This window comes from Sarcophilus harrisii, chromosome 5 (genome assembly GCF_902635505.1).
Source record: "Sarcophilus harrisii chromosome 5, mSarHar1.11, whole genome shotgun sequence".
NCBI lineage: Eukaryota > Metazoa > Chordata > Mammalia > Dasyuromorphia > Dasyuridae > Sarcophilus > Sarcophilus harrisii.
Window position 1 is genome coordinate 88,549,210 of NC_045430.1, and position 24,534 is coordinate 88,573,743.

Here is a 24,534-nt window from a genome sequence, read left to right on the forward strand (position 1 = left end):
GATGCTCTATATTTGAAAGGGGAAATTTTTTTTAAAAGCTTAAATTTCTTTGACCATTTAAACCTACATTTTCCTAATCACCAGTTTCACTTGAGGTACCTAACACATGCCACATGTCTAGCAGGTTCTGGGGCCCCTCAAAGTAGCCTGTGTTTGATAGATTACATTCCTAGTTACAACACCTGCTTCTAGGCTTGATATTTTTGTAATACTTTTTTTTGTGCCCCAGTGTATTTAAAATAACTTTTTCCCCCTCCTTCCCCCTCCCCAGCTCCGCTCAGCTATATGAAATATGGGAGACGACAGACCGTTTGTGTGCAATGCCCCGGGCTGTGGACAGGTACGTTTACAATATACTTTATTGTGAATGTCTCGTTGTGAATCAAAGTGGCTGTTTTATCACTAAGGCAAAGAGTTTAAAGCCGGTATTTTACGTGATCACTGGAGGTAATCAGATCAGAGGATTTGCAGTGTGTAAATCCAAGTTATGAGGAAGTGTAGGCACTCTACTGTAATGAAATCTGCCTTGCTTTCTTCCATATTATTATTCTACTGGTGTTTGTTTCCCAACACAAGGCAGGGGAAAAAAACATTGTCCTCCCTTTAAGCTTTTGAGACTGCCCATCTGAATACAAAGAGAGTTTGGAAATTTCAAAGACATTTTTTCTCTCTGCCCCTTTGGAGATACACAAGACCTTCTAGCATATTTTAAGGGGCAGCTGAGATTGCAGCTATCATTTGTGTACCCCAAAATACTGTCTATTTTGAACTCAGTAAATGGGGGGGGGGAACACATGACTTTTTTTGCATAAGCTTGGAATGAACCACTAGTGAAAGACATCTAGCACAGCCATCAAGGATTTGTATATATAAATACACAAATATTGTGTGTGTGTGTGTGTGTGTGTGTGTACGTACACATACATACATACACATTATATACTGCCTACAGAATCCCTCTGCCATTTTCCAGCCAGACCCAGAATACATTTTTTGTAGGCTTCTATTCACCACATAATAATGTAATGTCTAATTAATGTCTAAATTATGATGTTCTGATCTATGCGTCTTTTTTTTTTTTTAATGTTTTAGTTTTATAGTACTTCTGTTCTTAGATCATATTTTTATTTTTTCCCTCTACTTCTCTCATGTGCCACAAGAGGATAAGGAAAGAGAAACAAAAAACTATTTATATCCCTTCTTATGTGTTCTAGCTCATTAAGTAATACATGTATCAAGGAAAACCAAGCTCTAGCCATGTAATTGTGAACCTGGGATATCTACAGAAGTTGAAGAACTTTTAAGTCATTTAGGGAGAGGAGCAAGTAATGGGGAGTTTCCAAAGTTTCACAGAATTCACAAACTTTTCTTTTACTGTTCTGTTGAGTATATCAGTATTGATCCCTTTCCTTGAAAAAAGCCATCAATTCAGACTTTTTGGGGGATTGTTTTCCATGACACTTTATCTTTAGTTTTTATTAAAAAATGTTCTCTGAGGGATCTTTCAGCTCCAAAATCTACAATTCTGTAATTCAATAGGAGGAAATTTGAGTTTTGTTTTATGGAAATTAATTCTATAACAAATGCTTCATTCATAAAGCACGAAATACCTCTAATAATCTCAGGCTCTATTCAGTTCCTTGTAACCTTTTTTCAGGGAGCAAAAGTTTAAAGTGGTCAACTGCTGTGATACTTCTCAACAATAGGTTAAGATATAATGGTATAGAGAAATTCTAAAGATATAATGATGTAGAGAAACTGTTTTCTTTATACCCTACTTAAAAATAATGTTAACTTAGATTTATGTAGCACTTCAAAGTTTGCTGAACTCTTTTACATCTAGTATCTCATTTGATACTCTGCAAGATATTATAAATTTTGTTATCCCCTTTCACAGATGAGCCCTAGGGAAGATATGTGACTTGCCTGTTGATCATAAGTAATACCCCTGATTCCATTTGGGTCTAATTGTTATTGTAACACAGTTAGAACAAATTGTATATGAATTTGAAAATTTTTTTTTTCCTCTTTTGCTTTGTATTTAAAATTTATCTCTTTTGGACTGCAGGTTTATTTTCACAGTTTTAATACCTCATGTTCCATATTAAATTTGGAACAAAGAGATTGTCTTGGTTTTTTTCAAAAATAGGAAGAGGATGGAGGCTTCAAAATCGATAATAGTTATCTAGGTGGCACTCTTGGCAAAAACCTAGAGCACATTTTTAACAATATGATCTGTGACCTAGAAAGTAGAGTTAATGATTAAGGAACAGCACAAGTTCTACCTTTTCACTAATTTTTGATACATTCATTAGACTAGATTAGGAGATTGCTGTGGACACAGTTTACCTAGATTTTAAGCAAACACCTGACAAACACATTATTCTTACGAATGATATAGAGAGATGTAGCCTAAATTATAATACAATTAGGGGAAATTAGAGCTGCTTGGATGATTGGACCAAAGAATAGTGATTAATGAAATAAATGTCAACCTGGAAGAAGATCACTGTCCCTTAGATTTGTCCTGGGGCCTGTTCTGCTCATCAATTCTGTCAGTGTTTTAGAGTGAAGATATGCTTATCAAATTTGCAGGTAAGGTGGGAGAGATGGTGAAGACAATGGATGTCAAAATATCGGGCCAAATGATAAGATGAAGGAAGCAATAGCATATGACTCCTAAATTTATATACTCAGTCATAATTTCTTGTAAATGCCAATCTTTCATCAACTACCTCCTGAGCCTCTCCTGAAAATTCAAACTTTCCTTATCTAATACACTTTTGGATTATTTCTCTTCCAACTCCAAACTATCTCAAAATCTGACTCATTGCATCCTCTCCAGAGCATCAGGTTTACAACCTCTAGTCTTGAAGTCATCTTCACTTGTTCCTTTTCCCTCAAATTGTATCTAATCAGTTCCTAAATCTTTTCCCCCCCCCCTTCTGCCTTAATAGCTTTTCTACTGTCCCCTTCTTTTCATTCATGTAGCTACCATTTTTTTCACCTCTCCTCTGGAGTAGGATTTAAAATTGGTCTTTTAGTCTCTACCTTATCTCTCTAGTCCGTTTCTCCCTTCCATTAATAGAATAATCTTCCTAAAGCGTAAGTTTGAACATGCCATTCCTTCATAAGAACTTTTAATGGCTTTGAAGTTGCCTCTATGACAATATACAGATTCCTCAGCTTGATGTCTAAAACCCTTCTCAATCTGGCTTCAGCTTCCTTTTCCAGGCTTACAACATATTCTCCTTATTTACTCAGGTTTCCAGCCAAATTGGCCTACATATAGCTCCTCAAATGATATCCCATCTTTCATTGTACATAGGCTATGCCTCATTCCAAGAATGAATTTTTCCTTAACTTCTTCCTTTTGGATTTCCTAGCTTATTTCAAGGCTAGCTAATTTGCCTTTTCCCTTAGTTGTTACTTCTTTCTTCTTTCTCTTGGAATTATCATTTGGAAGACAGTATAGTACAGTGAATAAAGTGTTAGAGTTGGAGTCATGAAGACCTTTGTTGATATCCTTTTATCTCTGATGCTTACTCACAATGTGATTCTGAGCATAGTAACCTCTTTCAGCTTTAGTTTCTTTATCTGTAATTATAACTGCCTCACAATGCTGTTGTGAAATTCAAATAAGATAATGGATATAAAGTGTTTAAATGCCAATTTAACTTAATGCCAGTTATTGTGAATAGCATGGATAGATTTCTTGCTTTATATGTTATATTTCCCTATTAGAATGTAAACCCCTTAAGAGCAAGGACTGATTTTCAATATATCCTTGTACCTCAGGCACAAGTATACACACAATGTGTTTGTGTTGCACACAATGCTTTGAACATTTTTCTTTCTTTGTTTTTACATCTGGACTTGTGACTGTTAGTTATATATGTTTACAAAATTAGTCTATGTCTGAGTCAGGAGGCTCCCTCCATTTACTATTCTACTTTGCACACAGGAGAGGATTAATCAGTATTTATTGGATATGAATTCTATATTTCCCATAACCAGGATTTTGTGTTCTATTCCTGCTATTCTATGAATTCTCACAGAGTGGCCCCTGGCCCTAGAATATATTCTTTACTCATTTTCACATCTCAGAATACTTGCCTTCTTTCAGAGCTCCCTTAGTTCTTCCATCCTTCATGTGCTGTACCCTGGTGCCCCCAGTTCCTGGTACTCTTGCCTTCCTTGGATTACTTTTGTATTCTATTTTTTGGTATATATTCTATGAACTAAAGTAGAATAGAATGTCCTTGTGGGCCAGGACTATTTCTTTGTATCTCCTACTCATTGCCTTTCATATAATAAGCATTTACTAAATATCTGTCCAAGTGAGGTAGAAGTTTCAGTCTGCTGTGTAATATGTCATCCAAAAAAGCTCAGGAGATGATGGCTTGAATTATAGAGGGACAATGTCATTCATGTGGGGACTAGTGGTTTCTTTTCTGAGTTCTGCATTTTAGAAAAGACAGGGATAGATTGAAATAGATCCAATGGAAGGTGACCAGGATGAGAGGACAGGGGAGACCAAGACACATGTTTAACCCCTCATAAACATCTCCCATCACCCCCCAAGTAATAAAACAGAAACTAATTATACAAGGCAAAGCATCACCCAGGCTTTTTGGAGGAGTAATAGAACTGCAAAAATAATTGCTTTAGGCAAGAACCAGTTCTGTTTACTCATTTAGCATCAGTTCATGTAAATTTTTCCAGGCTTTTTTGAAATCATCCTGTTCATTATTTCTTATAGAATAATAATATTCCATAACATTCATATACCATAATTTATTCAACTCTTCTCCAACTGATAGACATCCACTTAGTTTCCAATTCTTTGCCACTACAAAAAGAGTTGCTGCAAACATATTTGTACATGTAGGTCCTTTTCTGTATTGTATGATCTCTTTGGGATACAGACTTAGTCTGAGAGATGTGAATGGTTCTTCAGAGTTGTCTTAATTTGCATTTCTCTAATCAATTTAGATTTAGAGCAAAAATATTTTTTTTGTTATATTTTTTAAGAAAAAGAGCAATACTGAAATTGATATTCTAAAAATCTTTTTCTCTCAGAGACAAGAGATTTGTAGTATGGATAAAACAAAGGCACACTTTTTATAGTTCCTCCTTCCTGTGTTGCTTTGACCTCCTACCTACCAGTAGTACTATACTATTTAGTGCTTGCTCTATTTCACTGTATTATTAAATGAATGAATCAGTGAATCATTTATTAAATGCTGGAGATACAAAATAAGTCCCTGATCTCACATTCTAATGGGGGAGACAACCCAGTGGAAGTTTTCAGCTGCAAATCATATAGAGAGTTCCCATGCTCCTTAGAGTGCAGCAACAAATCAGATGATCATGCCTCTTGTTTCATACCATTTCCACATAGAAAGTGATACCAGTGTCAAGAACTTTCCTTTCTGGGTTTTTGGTAGCTGTGGCAGTAACACCTGCAGGAGGAGTTGCCAGACTGCCGCTTGGAGGGATTGCTTTTCAGGATGATGGTTGTGAGGGCTAGGCTAGAAAAGCATTGCTATTCCAAAGACTTGGATTCAGGGTACTTGGCCATCTCTTTCAGTAGAGAACCAATCTGGTGGTTGGAAGAACACAACTGTTCCCAAGGTTTTCAGGTACTAGGTTGTCTCCATCAGATCTGAGGGGAGATGGTAGTCAAAGCGGTGGTGGTGGTGGTGGTGGTGGTGGTGGTAGTGGTGGTAGTAGTAGTAGTGAACTTGCCTGGTCCTAGCTGCTTCCTGCTAGATTCAGCTAGGTTGGCTTGCCTGGACTTGTGGGTGGCAATATAGTTGATGAGGATGGCTGACTTTTTTTCCTGAAGGAACTGTTTCCCCAGATAATGGAGTGAAGGCTGAGTGCTATGGAGAAAGTATTTTGTGACTTTTAAAGAATTATGTGTTAGCTGTTATCACTAGTAACCTTCCCTTGTTACTCTCCTCTGTGTCGTTAATGTTCCACTGGTATTTTAATTGTCATATTTCATTAAAACTTCCAGCTTGGGTATAAAAGGTTTATTTTCTAGTGATTGAGTGAGTGTGGAAAACAAGGACAACTAACTAACCCTCTGTTCCGTTCCAGTTGCTCATTTCTTGGAAAAAGGATAGCAATGCTCCAAGGGATGTTAGGAAAACAAGTTGATTCATCCTTCTTTCAGAATTTTTATCAACTTTATCTTCAGGTGAGAATATAGTTCCTTATGCAAGCTTTCTTTTAGTTTGTTAGAATTTTCCATAGGCTTACTTTCCAGATATATGAAATCATGAAAATCTAGCAAAGAATAAAAGAAAACCAGATGTATGGCTCATACCTTAACTCTAAGGCAGAGGTCATCTAACGAACGTAGTCCATATTCCCTATTCCTATATTTCCTATATAGCATAGCACAGAGGCCACTTAAGCTTCAGGAGAAATAGTCTTTATGTTTAAATAGATTTAAAGCATTTTGCCTTGGAGACTATAGAGCATTGGTGTCAAGATCCAGTAGAAACAGGGACAACTAAATTGTTCATGAGGCTCCCTGTAGCCATTTTTGATATAAAAAACCAATATTAACATTTTCTATGTTTCATTGTATTTTTTTTTATTTTATTAAATATTCTTAATTACATTTAATCTAATTACATTAGACACTTTGGGGATGTTTGACAAGACAGAATGAAAGTTTTAAAAACACATTCAAGCAATTGGATTGGTTTTCAAATCAGAAGACAGATTATTAAAAAAATCCATAGAAGTTTGGTTTGTACCCACCAGAGTTTACTAAGTCTTTCACCATCATTTTCTCAGAGTTTTTCCCATTCACCCTTGTATTAAGGAACTACCATACATTAATCTTGAAAGAAGGTGAGAGGAAAATTTACCTAAAATAGACTAGAAGAGTCTGCTACCCACCATATAATCAAAACTGCTTGGCCTTCAGTAGATACGTAAACATGTTTTGGTTGCTAGGTCTTTAATGGCTGTTATTTTTGGATTCTGTTCATGATCTACTTCCCAACAGTAAGTCTAATGTGACACAGCTGAGTTCTAAATGTGCTGCATGTACTTTTAGAAAAGATGCTGCTGAAGGTCGTACAGTCTACATTCTTGTCTTAAAAGACAGGTGATAGGATTGTGTGTATATGTGCTTTCCCTTCACTGAGTTCTTCCACACACTGTATCCTCCAAGACCTTTCATCTTTACAAAAAGGAACTAGGGAAAGCAGTATTCTGGTTAATACCTCTCAGTGGAGTTAAGTACCAGGAGTAGTTAATGGAGGTGTCTCCTGAGAATGAAGTACTGTTGTTAGGGCAAACAACACTTCAGATGCCAGATTGGCAAAGGATTTATTAGGTGTAGGCTATGTTAGTTTTTTTCTAAATGTGTCAGACAATGCCATCTATATATAATAACGGAACTGTGGTGTTGCTTTGCCTTAGTGTTATAAAACAATAAGAATATAATTAAGAATTCTGTCGTTCCATGAATATGAAAAGACTTCCCAAATCATTCATGTTATCTATGGGAAGTAGCTATCTGAAATTATATTAATGTGAAAGTATTATAAAGTAAGTAAAGGCAAGAATTTGTAAGTCCTGTTTCTGAAATTAAGATTTTTATCTGGGTAGTTGATTATATTAGTGTAATTATATGTCTGTCTATTTTGCATCCTTCATATGTGTAATTTTTTACATTTAGATCCTATTTTAACAGGTCAGTAGATTCTGACAGACTCTTAGCTCCCCGTGTTCAGATATGATCCAGGCTAGGCAACTTTAAACAGACATTCTGACTCTCTAGTTGTTTGTTTTGATCTGAATATCTGTGAAAATAGACTAAGGATACTACCAACATATTGCTAAGACTTGTCTGCTTCTCTAAATATGGGAACACATTTTTCACTTGCAACAGGGCTTTAAGGATATGCCCCTGATGGACTATTATTAGTATTAGTCCATTATCATCATTGAACAAAGGGTTTCTATCACAACCATTCTGTATCATTCAAGCTGCCATTGTATTTAATAAGGGCAAAATCCTGATTGACCTTTGGATCATTGCTTATGTTCAGACTTGACATGGGCTCTTTTCCCCTAAGGATAACTACCACCTGATCTTTTCTATAGAGTGGCCTCAGAGTGATTTGGAAACAGACTAAGGGCCTATCAATAACTGTACCATGAAACGTGTCAGATCATAGCCCTCTGGACTTTTTTTTTTTTTAATCTCTTTCAAGGCCAAGAACAATGGTAGCAGTGGGATAGGGGGCAGCTTGTTGTACTCCTTATCTTGTCATATATAGGAATAATGTTTATGGTACTGTAGTCCTGGCTTCACTTGGCATTTAACCAACCTCCAAAACCATTTATTGCTTCATATACTCTGCCACTGTGAACATTATCCCTTAAATCTCTATTGCTTTGTAATATATGAAGCAACAAATATCGCCTATGATTGGATAAATTCTGTTATGCCACAAAGGTATATGTTTTATAGCCTGTGTAACACAGACCCATGGAGATGATCCCCATTATCTTAGACCCTTCTCACCACATTGAATGGGGCAAAGTAGTGCTGTGGGATTGTAAACATGAAAGTCTGTCCTTTTAGCAGATTTCCCCTGGAATGGTTAAATAACAACAAGGAATCCTGACTTGGAGCCTATTCTTAATTTCTTATGTTAGACTCCTTAAATTGAGTGGTATTGAAGGAAAGTAACTGTTTTGCTGAGTGGATGCTGTTTGTGACAGTTTAAATAAGGGTTAGGACCTGGTTTCCCAATAGATTTCAAGGAAAGAAAAACAAAAAAGGGGATAGTAAGAGGCAGTATATTGTAATGGGGTATTGGTTCCTAGTTTCAGGTAGAACCCTAAATAAATACCACTGAGGTTCTGCCAAGATCTTTTGGAAAGGTTTAAGAAAAGGGAATCCTGTCCCTGTTCTCTTTGGTGATTTGGACTTATTTTCAAGTTATCATTTATTATCAATAAAATATAGGTGAGATTGCACAAAAAATACTGGGCATCACAAGGAATATATGTGAACCTGACTTTGGGAATCTGTCAACCCTGATGTAAGCAGTGTTTATAGACTTTGACAGGTGAGAGCAATTTCCACCAAACAAAAGCAAGCTTTCTTTCCCTACCTTCCCTTCCCCCTACCCCACCAAGAGTTTTTTTTTTTTCCCCCTAAACCATCACACATTTCAAATCTTTTATTTAATAATTCATGGTCTATTCAATAATTCATTCAGCCCCCATCTGGTAAGAGTGTTTGCATGCTGCCAGGCAGCTGAAAATACATTGTGTAATACTCAATTAGGCCAAATGTTAACCTTATTTTTCTGTAATAATATAGTATGTTTGTGCATCACCTTTCTGGAGCACATAAAATGTTCTATAACTATGTTTTTTTTTTAAATATTATTGATTTTTAAATTGGTTTTACATCACCTATATTTCCCAGTGTGTTGCTCTTGTCTCATCCTTACAGAGAGTCATCCTTTATTACAAATTGCAAATTTATTACAAAAAAAATAGGAAAAAAGTTCAGCAAAAGTAATACATGTTGAAAAAGTCTTACATGCTCAGGGTTCCACATATGTACCTATTCCTCTGCCCCCCCCTGCCCCCCACTTTCCCCAAAAGACAGGAAGTTAATCTTCTTTTCTCTTCTTCAGGACCAAACTTTTCATAATTTAATATTTATTTTCAGTTGCTTTGTTCTTTTTATTTACATAGTTGTAGTTATTATGTATATTGTTTTCTTGGTTATTCCTTCACTTTGCATCAGTTCATACAAATCATTATAGTCATCCTTTCTTTACATTGTAACAATATTCCATTACATTCATGTGCCATAATTTATTTAACTATTCCTTGGTTTGAAGGGCATTGTAGATATCTCTTTTCAGTCTTTATGCTCACTGTGATGGAAATAGGCAATGGTGACTGGGATGGGGAAAACTAAGAGAGGGTTAGCATTTTGCCTAAAAAATAGCCAGTGATTTCAGCTGCAGAACAAGTGACAGAACCCAAGATTTTTATCTTCCAATGTGGTAGTTTTGCCATATGTCCTTTGGAACTTCTAGTAGGATCATAAGATGATAGATTTAGTAGTATTCTGTGGAAGACAATTTATTTTTGAGGGCAGGTATTTAGCAAATTAGGTAAATTTTTTTCTTCCTTAGTCCTATCTGCAAGAAGTTCATATGTAACTATATAAATCATGCCCAGGAAATAAAGAAGAATTAGTGCTCCAATTCCATGATCAAGAACTCTGAAATTCCTTTATTTAATCATTTCCTAATATTTTGCTTCTTTTGTCCCGCTTTTCTATCCCTATAACTAAGGTGAAATTATTCTCTTTCTAAATGGGCAGCTTTTCTTCATTGTCGAATTTGATAATCTTTTCTCGGTCCTCATCCTTCCTGACTTTTCTACAGCATTTGATACTGGAGACCACTTTCTTAATGGATGTTTAGTTTTCCATAACACTGCTCTATTCTAGTTCTCCTCCCTGTCTGGATCTCTTATAGTCTCCCTTGCTATATCATCATTATCTATGTCATACCCACTAATTGTGGGTATACTCTTAAGGTCACAGACCTTCTCATTTCTCTTTATAGTCTCTCTCTTGGTGATGTCATCAGCTCTCCAGATTCAGTTATCTCTAGGCATATAAATTCCCAATCTACTTACACAATCCTACTCTCTTAGTTGAACTCCAATATATATCACAAAGTGCTTGTTGCACATTTCAAACTGAGTATCTTACAGGGTTTTCAAACTCAGCATCCCAAACAGAACTTATCTTTCCTACAAATTTATGCCTTTCCAAATCTTTCTGACACTACAGGATACCACCATCCTTCTAGTCATTCTTCACTCTTACACCATTTACCTAACCAGTTGCCAAAGCTTGTTAACTGCTTTTGAGATCACATTTGAACTCAAGTCCTCCTGATTTCAAGGCCAATGCTCTTATCTATTATGTAACCTACATTTCTCTTGATTCTTTTTCCACATTATCGCCTATGTATGTCCCCTTCTTTTCTGCTTACACAATCACCACCCTAGGTTAGGCCTTCATAACCTCTGGACTGGACTTACTCTCTAATTTAGTGTCTCTTTCTCAAGTCTTCTTCACTCTAATCTATCTTTATCTTCCACCTAGCCATCAAAATGTTTTTCCTAAAATGCAGGATAATAGACAGTACTTGGAATGGTTACCTTTTATCTCTAAGATCAGTTATAAACACCGTTATTTAAAACTCTTCACAACCTGGTCTTCTGCCTTTTTAATCTTTTTACCTGCACTTTCTACTTTTGTGTTTCTCACATAGAACACTTAATCCCCTGACCTTGTCTCCTTTGTATTGGCTGTCTCCTATGCCCAGAAAGTTGTTCTTTACCTCTCCCTTTTGAAATCCCTGGTTTTCCTTTAAAACTCCACAAAAGTGCCACTTTATACATTAAGTATTTCCTAACTACCCCTCTTCCCTCCAATCTCCCTACAATTGTAATGTTCCCCCTTCCAAAATTTTCATGATTTCATTTTGTTATGTTCTCTGAATATACTTATAGATGTACATGTTGCCTCCTCCCTTATAATGTCAGCTATTTGAGAGTAAGAATTATTTGACTTTGTGTATCCCCAGTGCTTAGTAAAAGCCTATAACATAATAGGAGTTTAATAATTGCTTGTTGTTTGCTTCTTTGATTTTTGGAATCCCTTGTTATCTATGGGTACAGCACAACATTTTGAATGCAACTCCAAAAACCAGTCTTATCAGGGATTTCCTGATAAAAATGATGAAATTCATTGTCTTTTCCTCAAATCTCCTACCAGCAGAGGGGGTGTTTTCCATCCCCTTTTCTCTTTTCCTTTTGGTTTGGTTTAAAGAACAATACACCAAATTTTTAGTTACCTACCAGATCTGTGATCCTGTCCCTTTTTTTCTACTGTTACAAAATCTTATATTTGCCAAATTTACTTATATGATATCTTCATCATAATTGGCTCTTCATGCTTTTTTTCTCCCAAACATAATCTTCCAGCTGATACAGCAGATTAAAAATGGCCAGTGTGCTTCCTATGCCTGGTTAGCATTGTTTCCTTAATGCAGATTGACTTGCTCAGCAGTAACGTTTTGTCTGCAGCCCTTGTTAGAATCTTCTCTGTGTGTGGATTCATAACACATCTGTGTGTATGTCTACAACACTGTATAAATAATAATAAGTAATCACCAGATGGCCCATAACTGCTCCTCTGGACCCGTCAGGTCTCTTGAAGCTGTTAGTAAAGTCTTTTGGCGTTTTGCGGGGGAAAACTTGTCATAGATTTATTTGTAAAAAAATTCAAACTCACAACTGGGTGTTTAGAACTAGCTATTGCTGTCTGTGTTGTAAATATTTAACAGGCTTTGCACAGTGACAAGTAAAAGCGCCATTATTACCCACATACAGTGACTGCAGAGCTCTTCTCTCTTAGCCATTTAGAAGGGAGACAAGGGGGGAGGGAGGAAAAGAGAAAAGGCAGATTTTTTTTTTTTTTACTGATTGAGAAAAAAGAAAATTAAATTTTATAAGAAGAAGCTATTCCCCAGTAGAGAAATGATCAAAAGATAATAGTTTTCAAAGGAAGAATTCAAGCTATCAATAACCATGTTTTTAAAAAAAATGTTCCACATCATTAAAATTTGAGAAATGTAACTTAAAGCAACTCTGAGTTTCTACCTCAAAACCATTAGATTGGCAAAGTTGACCCCCAAAAATGACAACTTTTGGAAGGACTATGGGTAAATGTTCATTATTATTCTTGGTAAAATTGAATTTGTCTAGCTACATTACAGAAATGTTGGAACTATGCCTGAAAAGTTACTAAACTGTTTGTACCTTTGAACCCAATATTATCTCTGCTAGACCTGTACTCTCATTTCATCCAAAAGAAAGCTACTAAATAAAAATTCAAGAGTAATTAAGTTGGCATAATTCTGTTTATTTAAGCATGTTTTGCATATCTGAGTATATCCCACAAGGGATTTAAAAAAAAAAAAAGGAAAAGAGCCCATATATATAAAATTGTAGTTCTTTTCATAGTAACCAAATATACGTAACTAAAGAGTTATCTTCCTATTGGAGAATAGTTAGACAAATGGTAATGTAAGAATGTAATGGAAGATTATTGCAACATAAGAAATGTCAAAATTGATGGTTTCAATGGAAATTGGGAAGACCTCTTTGAACTGATGAAGAGTGAAATGAACAGAGCTTGGAGAACACTTTATATAATAATGACATAATAGACTTTTTCAAATTCTTATCAGTGCATTGATAAAGCATGAGTCCAGAAAACTAAAGATGAAATACTCTATTTACCTCCTGCCAGAGGTAATAGACTCATAGTACAAAATGAGATGTATATTTCTTGGAAATGGCCGTGTGGGAATTTGTTTTGATGGACTGTGCATATTTGTTATGAAGGTTTTGTTTTTGTTGACTCCCTAACCCTAGGACTTGGTAGGAGAAAGAGAAAACAGACTTTTGTTGATTGAAAAAAAAAAAAAAAATTAAAAAAAAAAAACAGAAGAAAACCAATAAGTTTTATACTGTGAATAAGGTATAAATGGTTCTCCATGGAAGACCATTTGTAAGGTGAAGAAAGGGAACTTTAGCATTCGACTCAAGAAACTGTGACTCTAACCAATTTTTTATCCATGTACCAATGGCTAACATAAAACATTCAAGCTCTTTTAAATTGAACTAAATAATGAAAACCAAGACGTTTTTCCTCATAGTTTGTTTAGTCATATTTCTGAGTCTTTACATCCAAATTACCAACCTTTTTGAAAGGAAGGTTGCACATATAAACAAATATAAGCCTAGAATAGTAGGCCTTTGGGTCTCATCTGAAATGTGAAAACATATACTGTTTCATGACATTTCCTTTACAGCAAATGATTGCTTTCATTTTTTTTTTACTTTTTTTTATTGGCAGATTTTCATGGCAGATAGTTCTGTAGAAAGGTTGGATTTGGGTTTTTGTTTTTAATCTTTTTTTCTATTGTCTTTTGGTAATTTTCTGTGAAATAATTGCACAGCTCTTATCTCATTGGATCAATGCTTTGATGGCTATACAGAATCTTGCTTTTTCATTTAAAATATGTTCTGCTCAAATATGACTGAATTTTTTCAGAAACTTAACCATAATTGTCCCCAATTCCTTCAGTGGTTTTTTTTTTTTTTTTCATAAGATAACTAAAATGAATGTTAAAACAGGAATTGAGTGTCCTAACCCTCAGCGTTAGTTTTAGTTCTCTTTTTGTCAGTTTAGATTTAGATGTATTTAATCCCCAGAGGAATTGTTCTTTAAATCATAGCACAACGGCTATTTCTTTCACATCAGGATATGCAGTAAGCATCTCTTTCGAAACCTCACTTTTGGAGAAACAACATAGAAATCAAAAAAGAGAAATGCTATTAAAGTTTGTACTATGTGGCATTTGGATTTTTTAGATTTCTTATCTCCTACAGTCATACTGGGAATTAGACAAGAGGAGGAAAAGGACTTTCAAGAATTTTGGAGAAATTACTAATGCTTGGGGTATTATCCTCTTGTCAGGATGCATTTATGTTTCATTAAGAATTATTTGATGCAATGGAAAATTTATTTCTGTTGGTCTCTCCAGGTGTCTCCCCAGGTGAAATGCCACACGAATATCCCAGAGTTGCAGATTCTGCCATCATATAAAAAACTAAACTGATTTTTCCTGAAATTCTACTCTGAAATGATCACACTGATTATGTCAAAGCCTAAGTAAATATGGCTCCATCTTTGTATCTCATGTTGAGTTTGCAAGTCCCAGGTTTGGAAAAAAAGAAATCTTTGAAACCATTTGCCTTTAAAAAAAAAAAAAAAAAAAATTTGCACGGATCTGTTTAGAGACTTGAGAATAAATTTGTAGTCTTACCCTATCATCTAAGTCATCATGGAAAAGCAACTTACTATGTGCTAGATTGGCCTTCATTCTCAAAGACACGGCTTCTGGAAGAGCCATTTGCATTAAACCAGAAATAATTATTGGAGCATAGAAGGGATAGCAGTTTCTTATTTCCATAGACCAGTTTTTCTTTGGTTTTAGGCAATTATCTCTTTGTTCCTTAAGGGGATGGGGGGAATCCAGTTATCACATAGATTGGTACTTGTACAGCATGGTCATGAAGTTTGTTTGTAAAGGGCAAGCTATCCTTTTATCCAGTGAGAAAGACATTATTACTAGCAATGAGACTGAACTTTACTGCTAGTGGGTTTTTCTGAAAAGCTCAGTGCAAGCATTCTCTCTTCTGGGAGATAAGACATTTGTTTCATTTGGGCATTCCAGTAATGCCAGTAATCCAGTAAGATGTTACTGTTTAAGTTTCTTCTTTCTCTCTCCTTTTTGTCAATTTTCACATGTAAATCATATGCCCTCCTCTGAGCTGTTTCTTTCTTCTTTGCCCTGGCTTCTTGGTTCTTTTGTTTCATCATTAATGTTGTCATAGATGTGAATTTCCAACAGCACTCTGATCAACATTCTTCTTTAAAAAAAAAGGTTGTGAGCATATTAACGATGTTTTATGAGGGGATGAGTCTGCTACACAACCAGCACCTGATTGAGAATGAGCATATATAGACACTTTAGTGGCTTAGGGTTCTTGTCAGTCCAGCTCCTTTGTTGTCACCTCATATTTCAAGAGGTATACTTGGGTGAATATGTCATTGGAAGGTGAGTTGGACTTCAGATTGAAACAGCAAAGGAGCAGAGAAAAGATATACTCAGTGAGTTATAGCATAGATCAAAGAGAAAGAAAAAAGGAAAGAACTGGGCCAGGGGCCAAAATGAAGATGCTGTAGAAGCAGAAATGTGAAGAGCATTCCTAAAGTCATTTGAGGGGAGAGGAAGGGAATTATAAAGCTTCTTAGAAGACCTTGTGAGATAGTTATCAGGGTTAATCCAAATCTTTTTAAATTTCAGATATTCTTAAAAGGGTTAGGATGTTTTTGGAATCTTACTATAAATTATTAATTATTTGATTTAACTCTTAACACTCAGCTAAATTTCAATAGGGAAGGAAAATTTTTATGACAGGAAGAAGCAATGTCAATTTTACAGCTTAGAAAACCATAGTAGAACTCAAATCTTTGTAGCACTTTAAATGGGGGACTGTTGGTAGCATAGGGATACTGAATAACTAGAGAGCAGAGAAGTGGGACACTAGTATTTTCATACCACGTGATATAAATTTTTCCTACTTTTCATATTTGCTTAGTGGCAGCACTACTCTACCTTTCCTCTCAATCCCTTCCCTCAAATTTCTATTTCCTTTCCTAAAAGGAGAGGTTGAAGAAGGTCTGAAGGATTCATCTTCCTGAAAATGTCAGTGTTAAGATAATATGTAGAAAAGTGGGTCTTGTCTCCAAAGACCTTTGGAATTGGGGCAAGCAGTTCTGACAATAGACAAAATAAAATTCAGTAGATCTTATGAGGTAGGAGTGTGTCCGTGTATGTATTGTGTGTGCACGTACGTGCGTGCAAATGTAATATATGATATGAGAGATTTGTAGTGGATGGTAAGTTAGTTATACTAGGATTTGTATATGGCCAGTTTAGTTCAATTGGATGATTTATAACTGCCCTGAACATTTGACCCACTTGTCACAATGAGCTGGGCCTAAAACTGACCTCTGTCTATGCAAAAAGTGATATGAATTATTACTGAAATGAAGGAGCCTCCCAGAAATTGCCTTGGTCTCCTTTATGAATTTTTTTTATTTGCTTAGAAATACTGCTCAGATAAGCCAGCTTTTCCCTACTAGAGCTTTTTAGAAAGGGGGAAAAAAAGGCAGTGCTATCTGGTTTTAGATAATGCTAAGAAATACCCGAGATAATGGCTTTGGGAATGGTATCATCTTCACGTGGTTAGAAATCCCACAAACTAATTTATGGTCCTTTCTCTCCCTCATTTTATTTTTATGTCCCTGTCTTCCTTTGCCAGTTCCCAGAAGGTAAGGGTCACATCTGATTATCTTGCTTTGTATAGTGTCATTTGCTAGTATGGCATATTTGTCAAGGGCCTGCCATGTTGTATAGTGAGAAGGGGAACTATAACCACAGGGGAATTCCCTGCTGACACTACTAAGGATTGTGGTCTGCCAGTGGTTGCCAAATCTTCCTCCAAGAACCTTTTTAGCACTGAATTTAACTGTTGCAGTTCCTTATCCTTTTAAAAATTCTTTGACTCAAAAGTCCTTTGTATACCTGCACAGATATTCTGTACCTCTGTTCTTCCACAAACAGGAGGATTATAATAGTTCAAAGTAGAAGAGATTAGCTTGACTATGAAAGAGGTTAGTTACCAAGTTAGTAAGATAGATAATCATTTGATCATTTAAAATTAAACCCTGTGCTTTATTGATCATTTAAAATTAAACCCTGTGCTTTAATGGTTGTTATCTTCTTCCTGTTGTTTCTGCACAACGAAACACACAAGCAAGATTTTTCTTTCCTATTGAAATAGTTCTTTGAATTATCTCTCTCTCTTTCACACACACACACACACACACACACAGATTATGACAGTTTTAAAGTTCCCAGTTGTAGTATTTTCATAGAGTTAACTGTATGTTCACCAGAGCGGGGAAACGGTGGAACAGACATCTACAATGCATTGAGCATTGTTATTAGATTTAGGAGCCATCTTTTGCATTTTAATGTAACTACCATATTATGTTCATATCTCATGGAAGTTGTCATTCTATCAGAAATGTAAATGTTCCATGCATTGAAAAATGCATTTCAATTAGTCATTTAGATTAGGGGTGATCCCAGAAAACTCAGCTGTTTATGTAATAAGGTCTAGTTTAAAAAATATTGTTATTTACCAAACATTCCAATCTTGAGTACTGAGCCTCCAGTCTTTTTCACTTTCACACCCAGCATGGTACAGAGAGAGGAAGACTCATTGCAGCTAGACTTGGCTTTGTAAAGGCTCTTGTACCTTTTATACACATTTAACCACTCTTAAGAAGGCAGCAGGGGGAGCACTCTTGTGTATTGACCAGCAGCTTTTGGCAGAGCAGCAATTAATGGTTTGAACATTTTGTACCTTATTGACTATTTTCATGGTCTTGAGGGAGGCGTTTTGCTTCTATATAAACAGTGATCTGGTTGTTCAAGTGGAATGGCTTTTTGTTTTTTCTTTTTATCTAGTAAAAAAAAATGTAGACTGATCTGATCCTTGTTTAGAAGTGATTTCTCTCTTTTTCTTTGCTTCATGAACAGAAGGTCAGGATGTCAGTTCTAATACAAAAAGGAAAGATAGTAATAGAAAAACCTGGTGCTAGAACAAATTAGATTGGAGTTATGTCAGGGAAACACCTTCCCTTTTTCAATTTTCTCCTATGTGTTGGAATTAGGTATATAATCAATGTGTGCTGTTCTCATAGGCTTCAATATTTTATATTTTAGTAGCATTCTTCCCTACTATGGACTTTCCTAGTTACAATATAAGAGTTAACCTGCCTCACATACATCCCATATCAGTGCGTGACCAGGATCAGCTTATTGTTTATAAGCTCTCCACAATACTTCTTTCCCAACTTTTCTAGCCTTAGTAGTATGCTGAGAGAGAGAAATGGAGACAGAGAGAGAAGGGGGAGGAGAATTTAATGATCCCTGTTCAACAAGTGATTAGAAAACTGGAAAATGATTTCGGAGAAATTAAATTTAGAGTAGTATCTAATACTATATGCCAAAAAAAGCTCCAAATGAATGTGACCTAAATATGAAAGGCCATATCATTTAAATAAACAAAATAGCTTTTCCAATTTAAGTAAGGAATCAATCAGTATTATAAAAGAGTTTGATTATATAAAATTCTAAATGATCAAAATCAGTATAATTAAACTAAAAAGAAATGGTCAATTAGGGAAAATATTTTCATTAAAGGGAAAAATCCTTTCCATCAAATATTTGTGATAAAAGACTGGTATCTAAGATGTGTAAGAGATTGGCACAAATATGTAAAACCAAGAATCATGAACTTCATAATTATCAATAAACATTAATCAGTGCTTATTAATTATGAATATTCGGTAGGTAAAGAACAAAAATGATTGTATATGAAAGAATAAATGTCCTTTTTAGTAATATGTTAAATTTAATATAGTACTAAAAATAAATCTTGTATCTCCTGAACTTATTTTTTGTATATTTCTTAAAATGTTTTATTAATGCTCTTTTCTTCTTAATTTAACTCCTCTCTACCAGTTGCATAGTCAAGTAAAACAGATAAAATTTGGCCAGATCTGAAAATGAATATTGCATTTTGTACTTCTTTGGTAAGAAAATACAGGCGTACTTCATGACTCTTTTGAAGCTTTGTCAGGGATATGATGATGAAAGTTCTGAGGACTTCAAAGTTGTTTTCTTTTACATTATTGTGGTCTTTATTGCAGATTGGTTCTGCTCACTTCACTATATTCTTTCATACAGGTCTTTCCAAGTTTCTTTTAGTTATATTTGTCATTTCCTACAGTACTGTATTTTATTACATTTATCATTCCTAATTGATGGACACCCATTTTATTTCAAATTTTTCTTGCTGCCAAAAAAATTTTTTTTTTTTCTTCTATAAATATTTTGTTACAGACAGGTCTATTTATTGTCCTTATACTTATGAATATCATCCATGGTTTAAAAGGTATGTATAGTTCTATACAGTTCAGTGACTTTTGGAGCATGATTCCAAATTATTTTCTAGATTTATCAGAACTAGTTCATAGTTCCACCAATAGTGAGTTAATAATAGGCCGCTGTGGTAGAATGGATAGAATTTTAGGCCTGGAGTTCAGATTTTACCTTCAGACATCAGCTAGCCTTGTGACTTCCGTCAATTCATTTAACCTCACTTTGCCTGTTTCCTCAACTTCAAAATGTGAATGATAATAATAGCATTTACCAGCCAGGGCTGTTGTGAGGATCAAATGAGATAATAATTGTAAAATGCTTAGCACAGTGCCTGACATTATTATTTGCTATTGTTACTATTATCATTATTGCTAATTTATTTGTCTTTTCAACAATTGCCATTTTTGTCCTTTAGTTATCTTTGCCAGTCTATTAGGTGTATAGTGAAATCCTAGAATTGTCTTAACTTCTTTTATTGTTAATGATATGGGAGATTTCTAATATTGTTCTTATAGCTTCTGTTTCATTTAAAAATTTTCTGTTCATACTTTTTGACCCCCTTGTCTTTTAGAGAATAATTCTTGTTCTTAAATTTTTGTATCAATTCTGGATATAACTTGGATATCAGACCTTTATCAGAATTTACTGAAGATTTTTAAAATTCTGTTTTTCCCCCCAACTAACTATTTATCTTCTAGTTCTATTAGCTTTGATTATGCTTTCACAAAAATTGTTTAACATTATGTAATAGAAATTATTTGTTTCATCATCTGTGATCAGCTATCCCTCATTTAGTTAGAAATCTCCTCATTTAACTAGTCCAAACATTCTGGACTAATTTTCAACTATGACCAAGCGGCAATTAAATTGTCCATATGCTTTGACGGAGAAATAACCACTATGAGATCTGCACTCCAAAGATATCAAATGAAAAGGACCCACATATACCAAAAATGTTTATAGCAATTCTTTTTGTGTTGGCAAAGATTTGATAATGAAGGAAGAGGGTTTCAGAAAAACTTAGGATAGCTTATATGAACTGATGTGAAGTGAAGAAAACCAAAACAGTTTACACAGTAATAGCAATACTATAAAGATAATCAGCTGTGAAACTTTCATCAAAACAATGACCTACCACAATTTTAAGGATTCATGATGAAAAATTTTAGAGAACTGATGTGCAGTCTAAAACATACTATTTTCTTTTTTCTTTCTTTCTTTGCTTCCCCCCTCCCCTCCCCCAGAGAACATTGCATGACTTCATATTTCCAATGAATTTTCTATTTATTCTCTTCTCAGTAGGTGGAAGAAGAATAGAGGGAAGGGAGAAATTTAGAACTGAAAATAAAATTTTAAAAAATTCCCCCCTTTGCCATACTCGTTAAAGATTTCTCTTCTAATTTCTTTATGATATAGGCTTTTATATTTAGATAATGAATTCATTTGAAGTGTATTGTGGCATGTGGAACATTGTAGGCTAGGTCTCATTCACTCAAAGACTATTAAAAAATTTTAATATTAGCTTTTTATTTTCAAAATACAAAAAAAAAACTTAAATATTTTAGTTCTCAGCATTCACTCTTGCAAAATGTTGCATTCCAAATTTTTCTCCCTCCCTTAAGATTTTCTAAGAATTAAGAAAAGACTGTCTTAGCCATAGCAGGAAATGAATATCAGCAAGGATGCAGCATTGATTTAGGTGAGCATAGCTTCCCTGTCTTTATGTTGGCCATATAGATCTGCTCATCAGAAATCTTAGGAAGTAGCAACTTTTGCCTTCTAATGAGCTGGCTTTTATACTTAAGGTACCAGGAAGCTCCATCAACATCTTTAATTTTTTAAAGTTTCAAGGAGAGATTTGATAATTTTTAAAGGAAAAACTACCTTAGCATCCTCCTTAGAAGATAGTATTCCTATCATTCTAGCTATTTAGTGTTAAGGTCTTCCAGAGGATCTTAGTTGACTTAATGACTTTACTGGGTAACAATCTAAGTGATTGAAAAACCTGGTACAGATAGCAATGAAGAAAGAAAAGAAGAACTAAAACAGAAAGTCAGCAAAAACAAAACAACTAACCCACCCCATCAACAATATTTAGGGCTGCTGAACTCTGATTAATTTTACTGACTAAATCTGGAGAATAGAGCATAAAATACATTTCTCCTCTTGGTGGAGATAGGGAAGTTATAATGCAAAATGCTGCATATATTATCAGACATTGTTTTTATCAATTTGGTTCTTAATAATTTTTCATTCTTACAAAGGAGGGTTCAGTGCTAGGTGAATTGGCATAGCTATGGTGATTTTTAAGTCACTGATTAAAAAAATAAATATGGGAGAGGTGATAAATATGCAAAGAATACAAGTCAAAATAGAATAGGAGAAATCCAGATTGAAGTGTTCTTGAGAAAATTTGAAGTGACATTACATTTATGCTAGGAATTGAAAGAAAATTATAAAGCAATTTGGAACTTTGCCCCCCAAAACAATTGAACTGTATATCCTGTATCTCAGAGAGATCAAAGAAAAGGAAAAATGTACATATATGAAAATATTTATAGCAGCTCTTTTTATGGTAGTAAAGAATTGGAAATTGAAGTGGTACCCATCATTTGAGGATTAGCTAAACAAATTATGGCATATGAATATGATAGAATGTAATTGTGCTCTTAGAAATGATGAGGGGGCATAGTTTCAGAAAAATTTGGGAAGACTTTTATAAACTGATACAGAATGAAGTGAACTGGTTTGAATCACCTCTTATTGAAAAGAGCAATGTCCATCAGAATGGATCATTGTATGATCTTGTTGTCATGTATAATGTTCTCTTGGTTCACTTCACTCAACATCAGTTCATATAGGTCTCTCCAAGCCTTTCTGAAATCATCCTGCTGATTGTTTCCTATAGAACAGTATATTATACCTTATTCAGTCATTCCCCAATTGAGTGGGCATCCACTCAATTTTCAGGTCCTTTCCACCACAAACATGGCTGTTACAAACATTTTTGCACATGTGGATCCTTTTCCCTTTTTAATGATCTCTTTGGGATACAGACCCAGTAGAGACACTGTTGGATCAAAGGGTATGCACAGTTTGATAGCCCTTTGGGTATAGTTTCAAATTGCTCTCAAGAATGGTTGGATCAATCAGGATGATTTCAGAAAGGCCTGGAGAGATTTACATGAACTGATGCTGAGTGAAATGAGCAGGACCAGGAGATCATTATATACTTCAACAACAATACTATATCATGATCAATTCTGATGGACGTGGCTCTCTTCCACAATGAGATGAACCAAATCAGTTCCAGTAGAGCAGTAATGAATTGAACCAGCTACATCCAGCAAAAGAATTCTGGGAGATGACTATGAACCACTACATAGAATTTCCCAATCCAATCCCTCAATTTTTGTCCACCTGCATTTTTTATTTCCTTCACAGGCTAATTGTATACTATTTCAGAGTCCGATTCTTTTTGTACAGCAAAATAATTGTATGGACATGTATAAACATATTGTACTTAACTTATACTTTAACATATTTAACATGTATTGGTCAACCTGCCATTTAGGAGAAGGGGTGGGCGGAAGGAGAGGAAAAGTTGGAACAAAAGGTTTTGCAATTGTCAGTGCTGAAAAATTATCCATTCATATATCTTGTAAATAAAAAAGCTATAATTAAAAGGGGGGGGGGGATAAATAAAAAAATAAAAAGCAAAAGAGAAAAAAAAAGAATGGTTGGATTGGTTCACAATAGAGAACAATTTATACAAAAATAATAATATTGGAAAGACAAAGAATTTTGAACAATTTAGGAACTCAGGTCAACAAGAGAGCAACCTCAATTCCAGAGGGCTCAGGATGAAACATGTTACCTCCAGATAGATACCACCATCTCCTGTGCAGATTGAGGATCTTTATTTTTTGGACATTACCAATTTAGGAGTTTGTTTTTCTTGTTATTTGTAACAGATTTTTTCTTCCCTCCCTCCCTCCCTTCCTTCCTCCCTTCCTTTCTTCCTTCTTTCCTTCCTCCCTCCCTCCCTTCCTTCCTCCCTTCCTTCCTCCCTTCCTCCCTTCCTCCCTTCCTCCCTTCCTTCTTTCCTTCCTCCCTCCCTCCCTTCCTTACTCCTTCCTTCCCTCCCTCCCTTCCTTCCTTCCTTCCTTCCTTCCTCTCTTCCTCCCTCCCTCCCTTCCTTCCTTCTTTCATTCCTTCCTTTCTCCTTCCCTCTCTCCCTTTTTTAAAAGGGTGGGGTAATGAAATCCGTCAAGTGACATTCTTCTCCTGATGAAAGAGCTTAGGCTCCAAAAGATCATACAGGGAGAGAGGGATGAGAATAACAGGCCATATGTAATAAGTTTCCACATGATACTAAGCACTAAATTCTTTTAAATAGACATTTTATAAAACAAATCTAGTCTGTAATAAGGCATAATCTAGGTGGTTTATTGTCAAATTAATATTTGTGTTTTTTCCTTTCAAATTAATGTTATTTATAAAAGGTTAAGCAGAGAAACATAGTTATGTGTCACTGATCTGGTCCAGATAAGTAAGGTTTATTTTTGGGAACAGACAGGTGAAGGTTTTATGGTAGCAGTATAATTGCCTGGAATTCAGTGCCACCTGTTATTGTCTTTTATTTACCTACCCTTTGAATAGCTCAGTTCTCCACTTATATTTAGGTTAGAAAGATTTTATGTTTGAAAGCTGTAGTTTTCAGTTAGGAAAGTTGCCAAAGGACTTCGAGTTCAGACTTCAGATTTCTATTTCTCTGCTCCCCCTCTCCTTAGTT

General features: G+C 35.1%; 1 protein-coding gene across 8 annotated transcripts in view; it reads left to right on the forward strand.

Annotated features, from left to right (window-relative positions):
* Positions 1–24,534, forward strand: part of LOC100935419 (cyclic AMP-dependent transcription factor ATF-7) — an 86,784-nt gene that overhangs the window by 22,848 nt on the left and 39,402 nt on the right. For 7 of the 8 annotated variants that reach the window (XM_031937752.1, XM_031937754.1, XM_031937755.1 and 4 more), the window contains exon 2: positions 272–340. In XM_031937752.1, coding sequence (XP_031793612.1) covers positions 293–340 — 48 coding nt within the window. In that variant the 5' untranslated portion in view covers positions 272–292. Of the gene's footprint in view, positions 1–271; positions 341–9,780; positions 15,777–24,534 lie in introns of those variants that run through there. The other variant, XM_031937757.1, reaches the window with a different exon arrangement.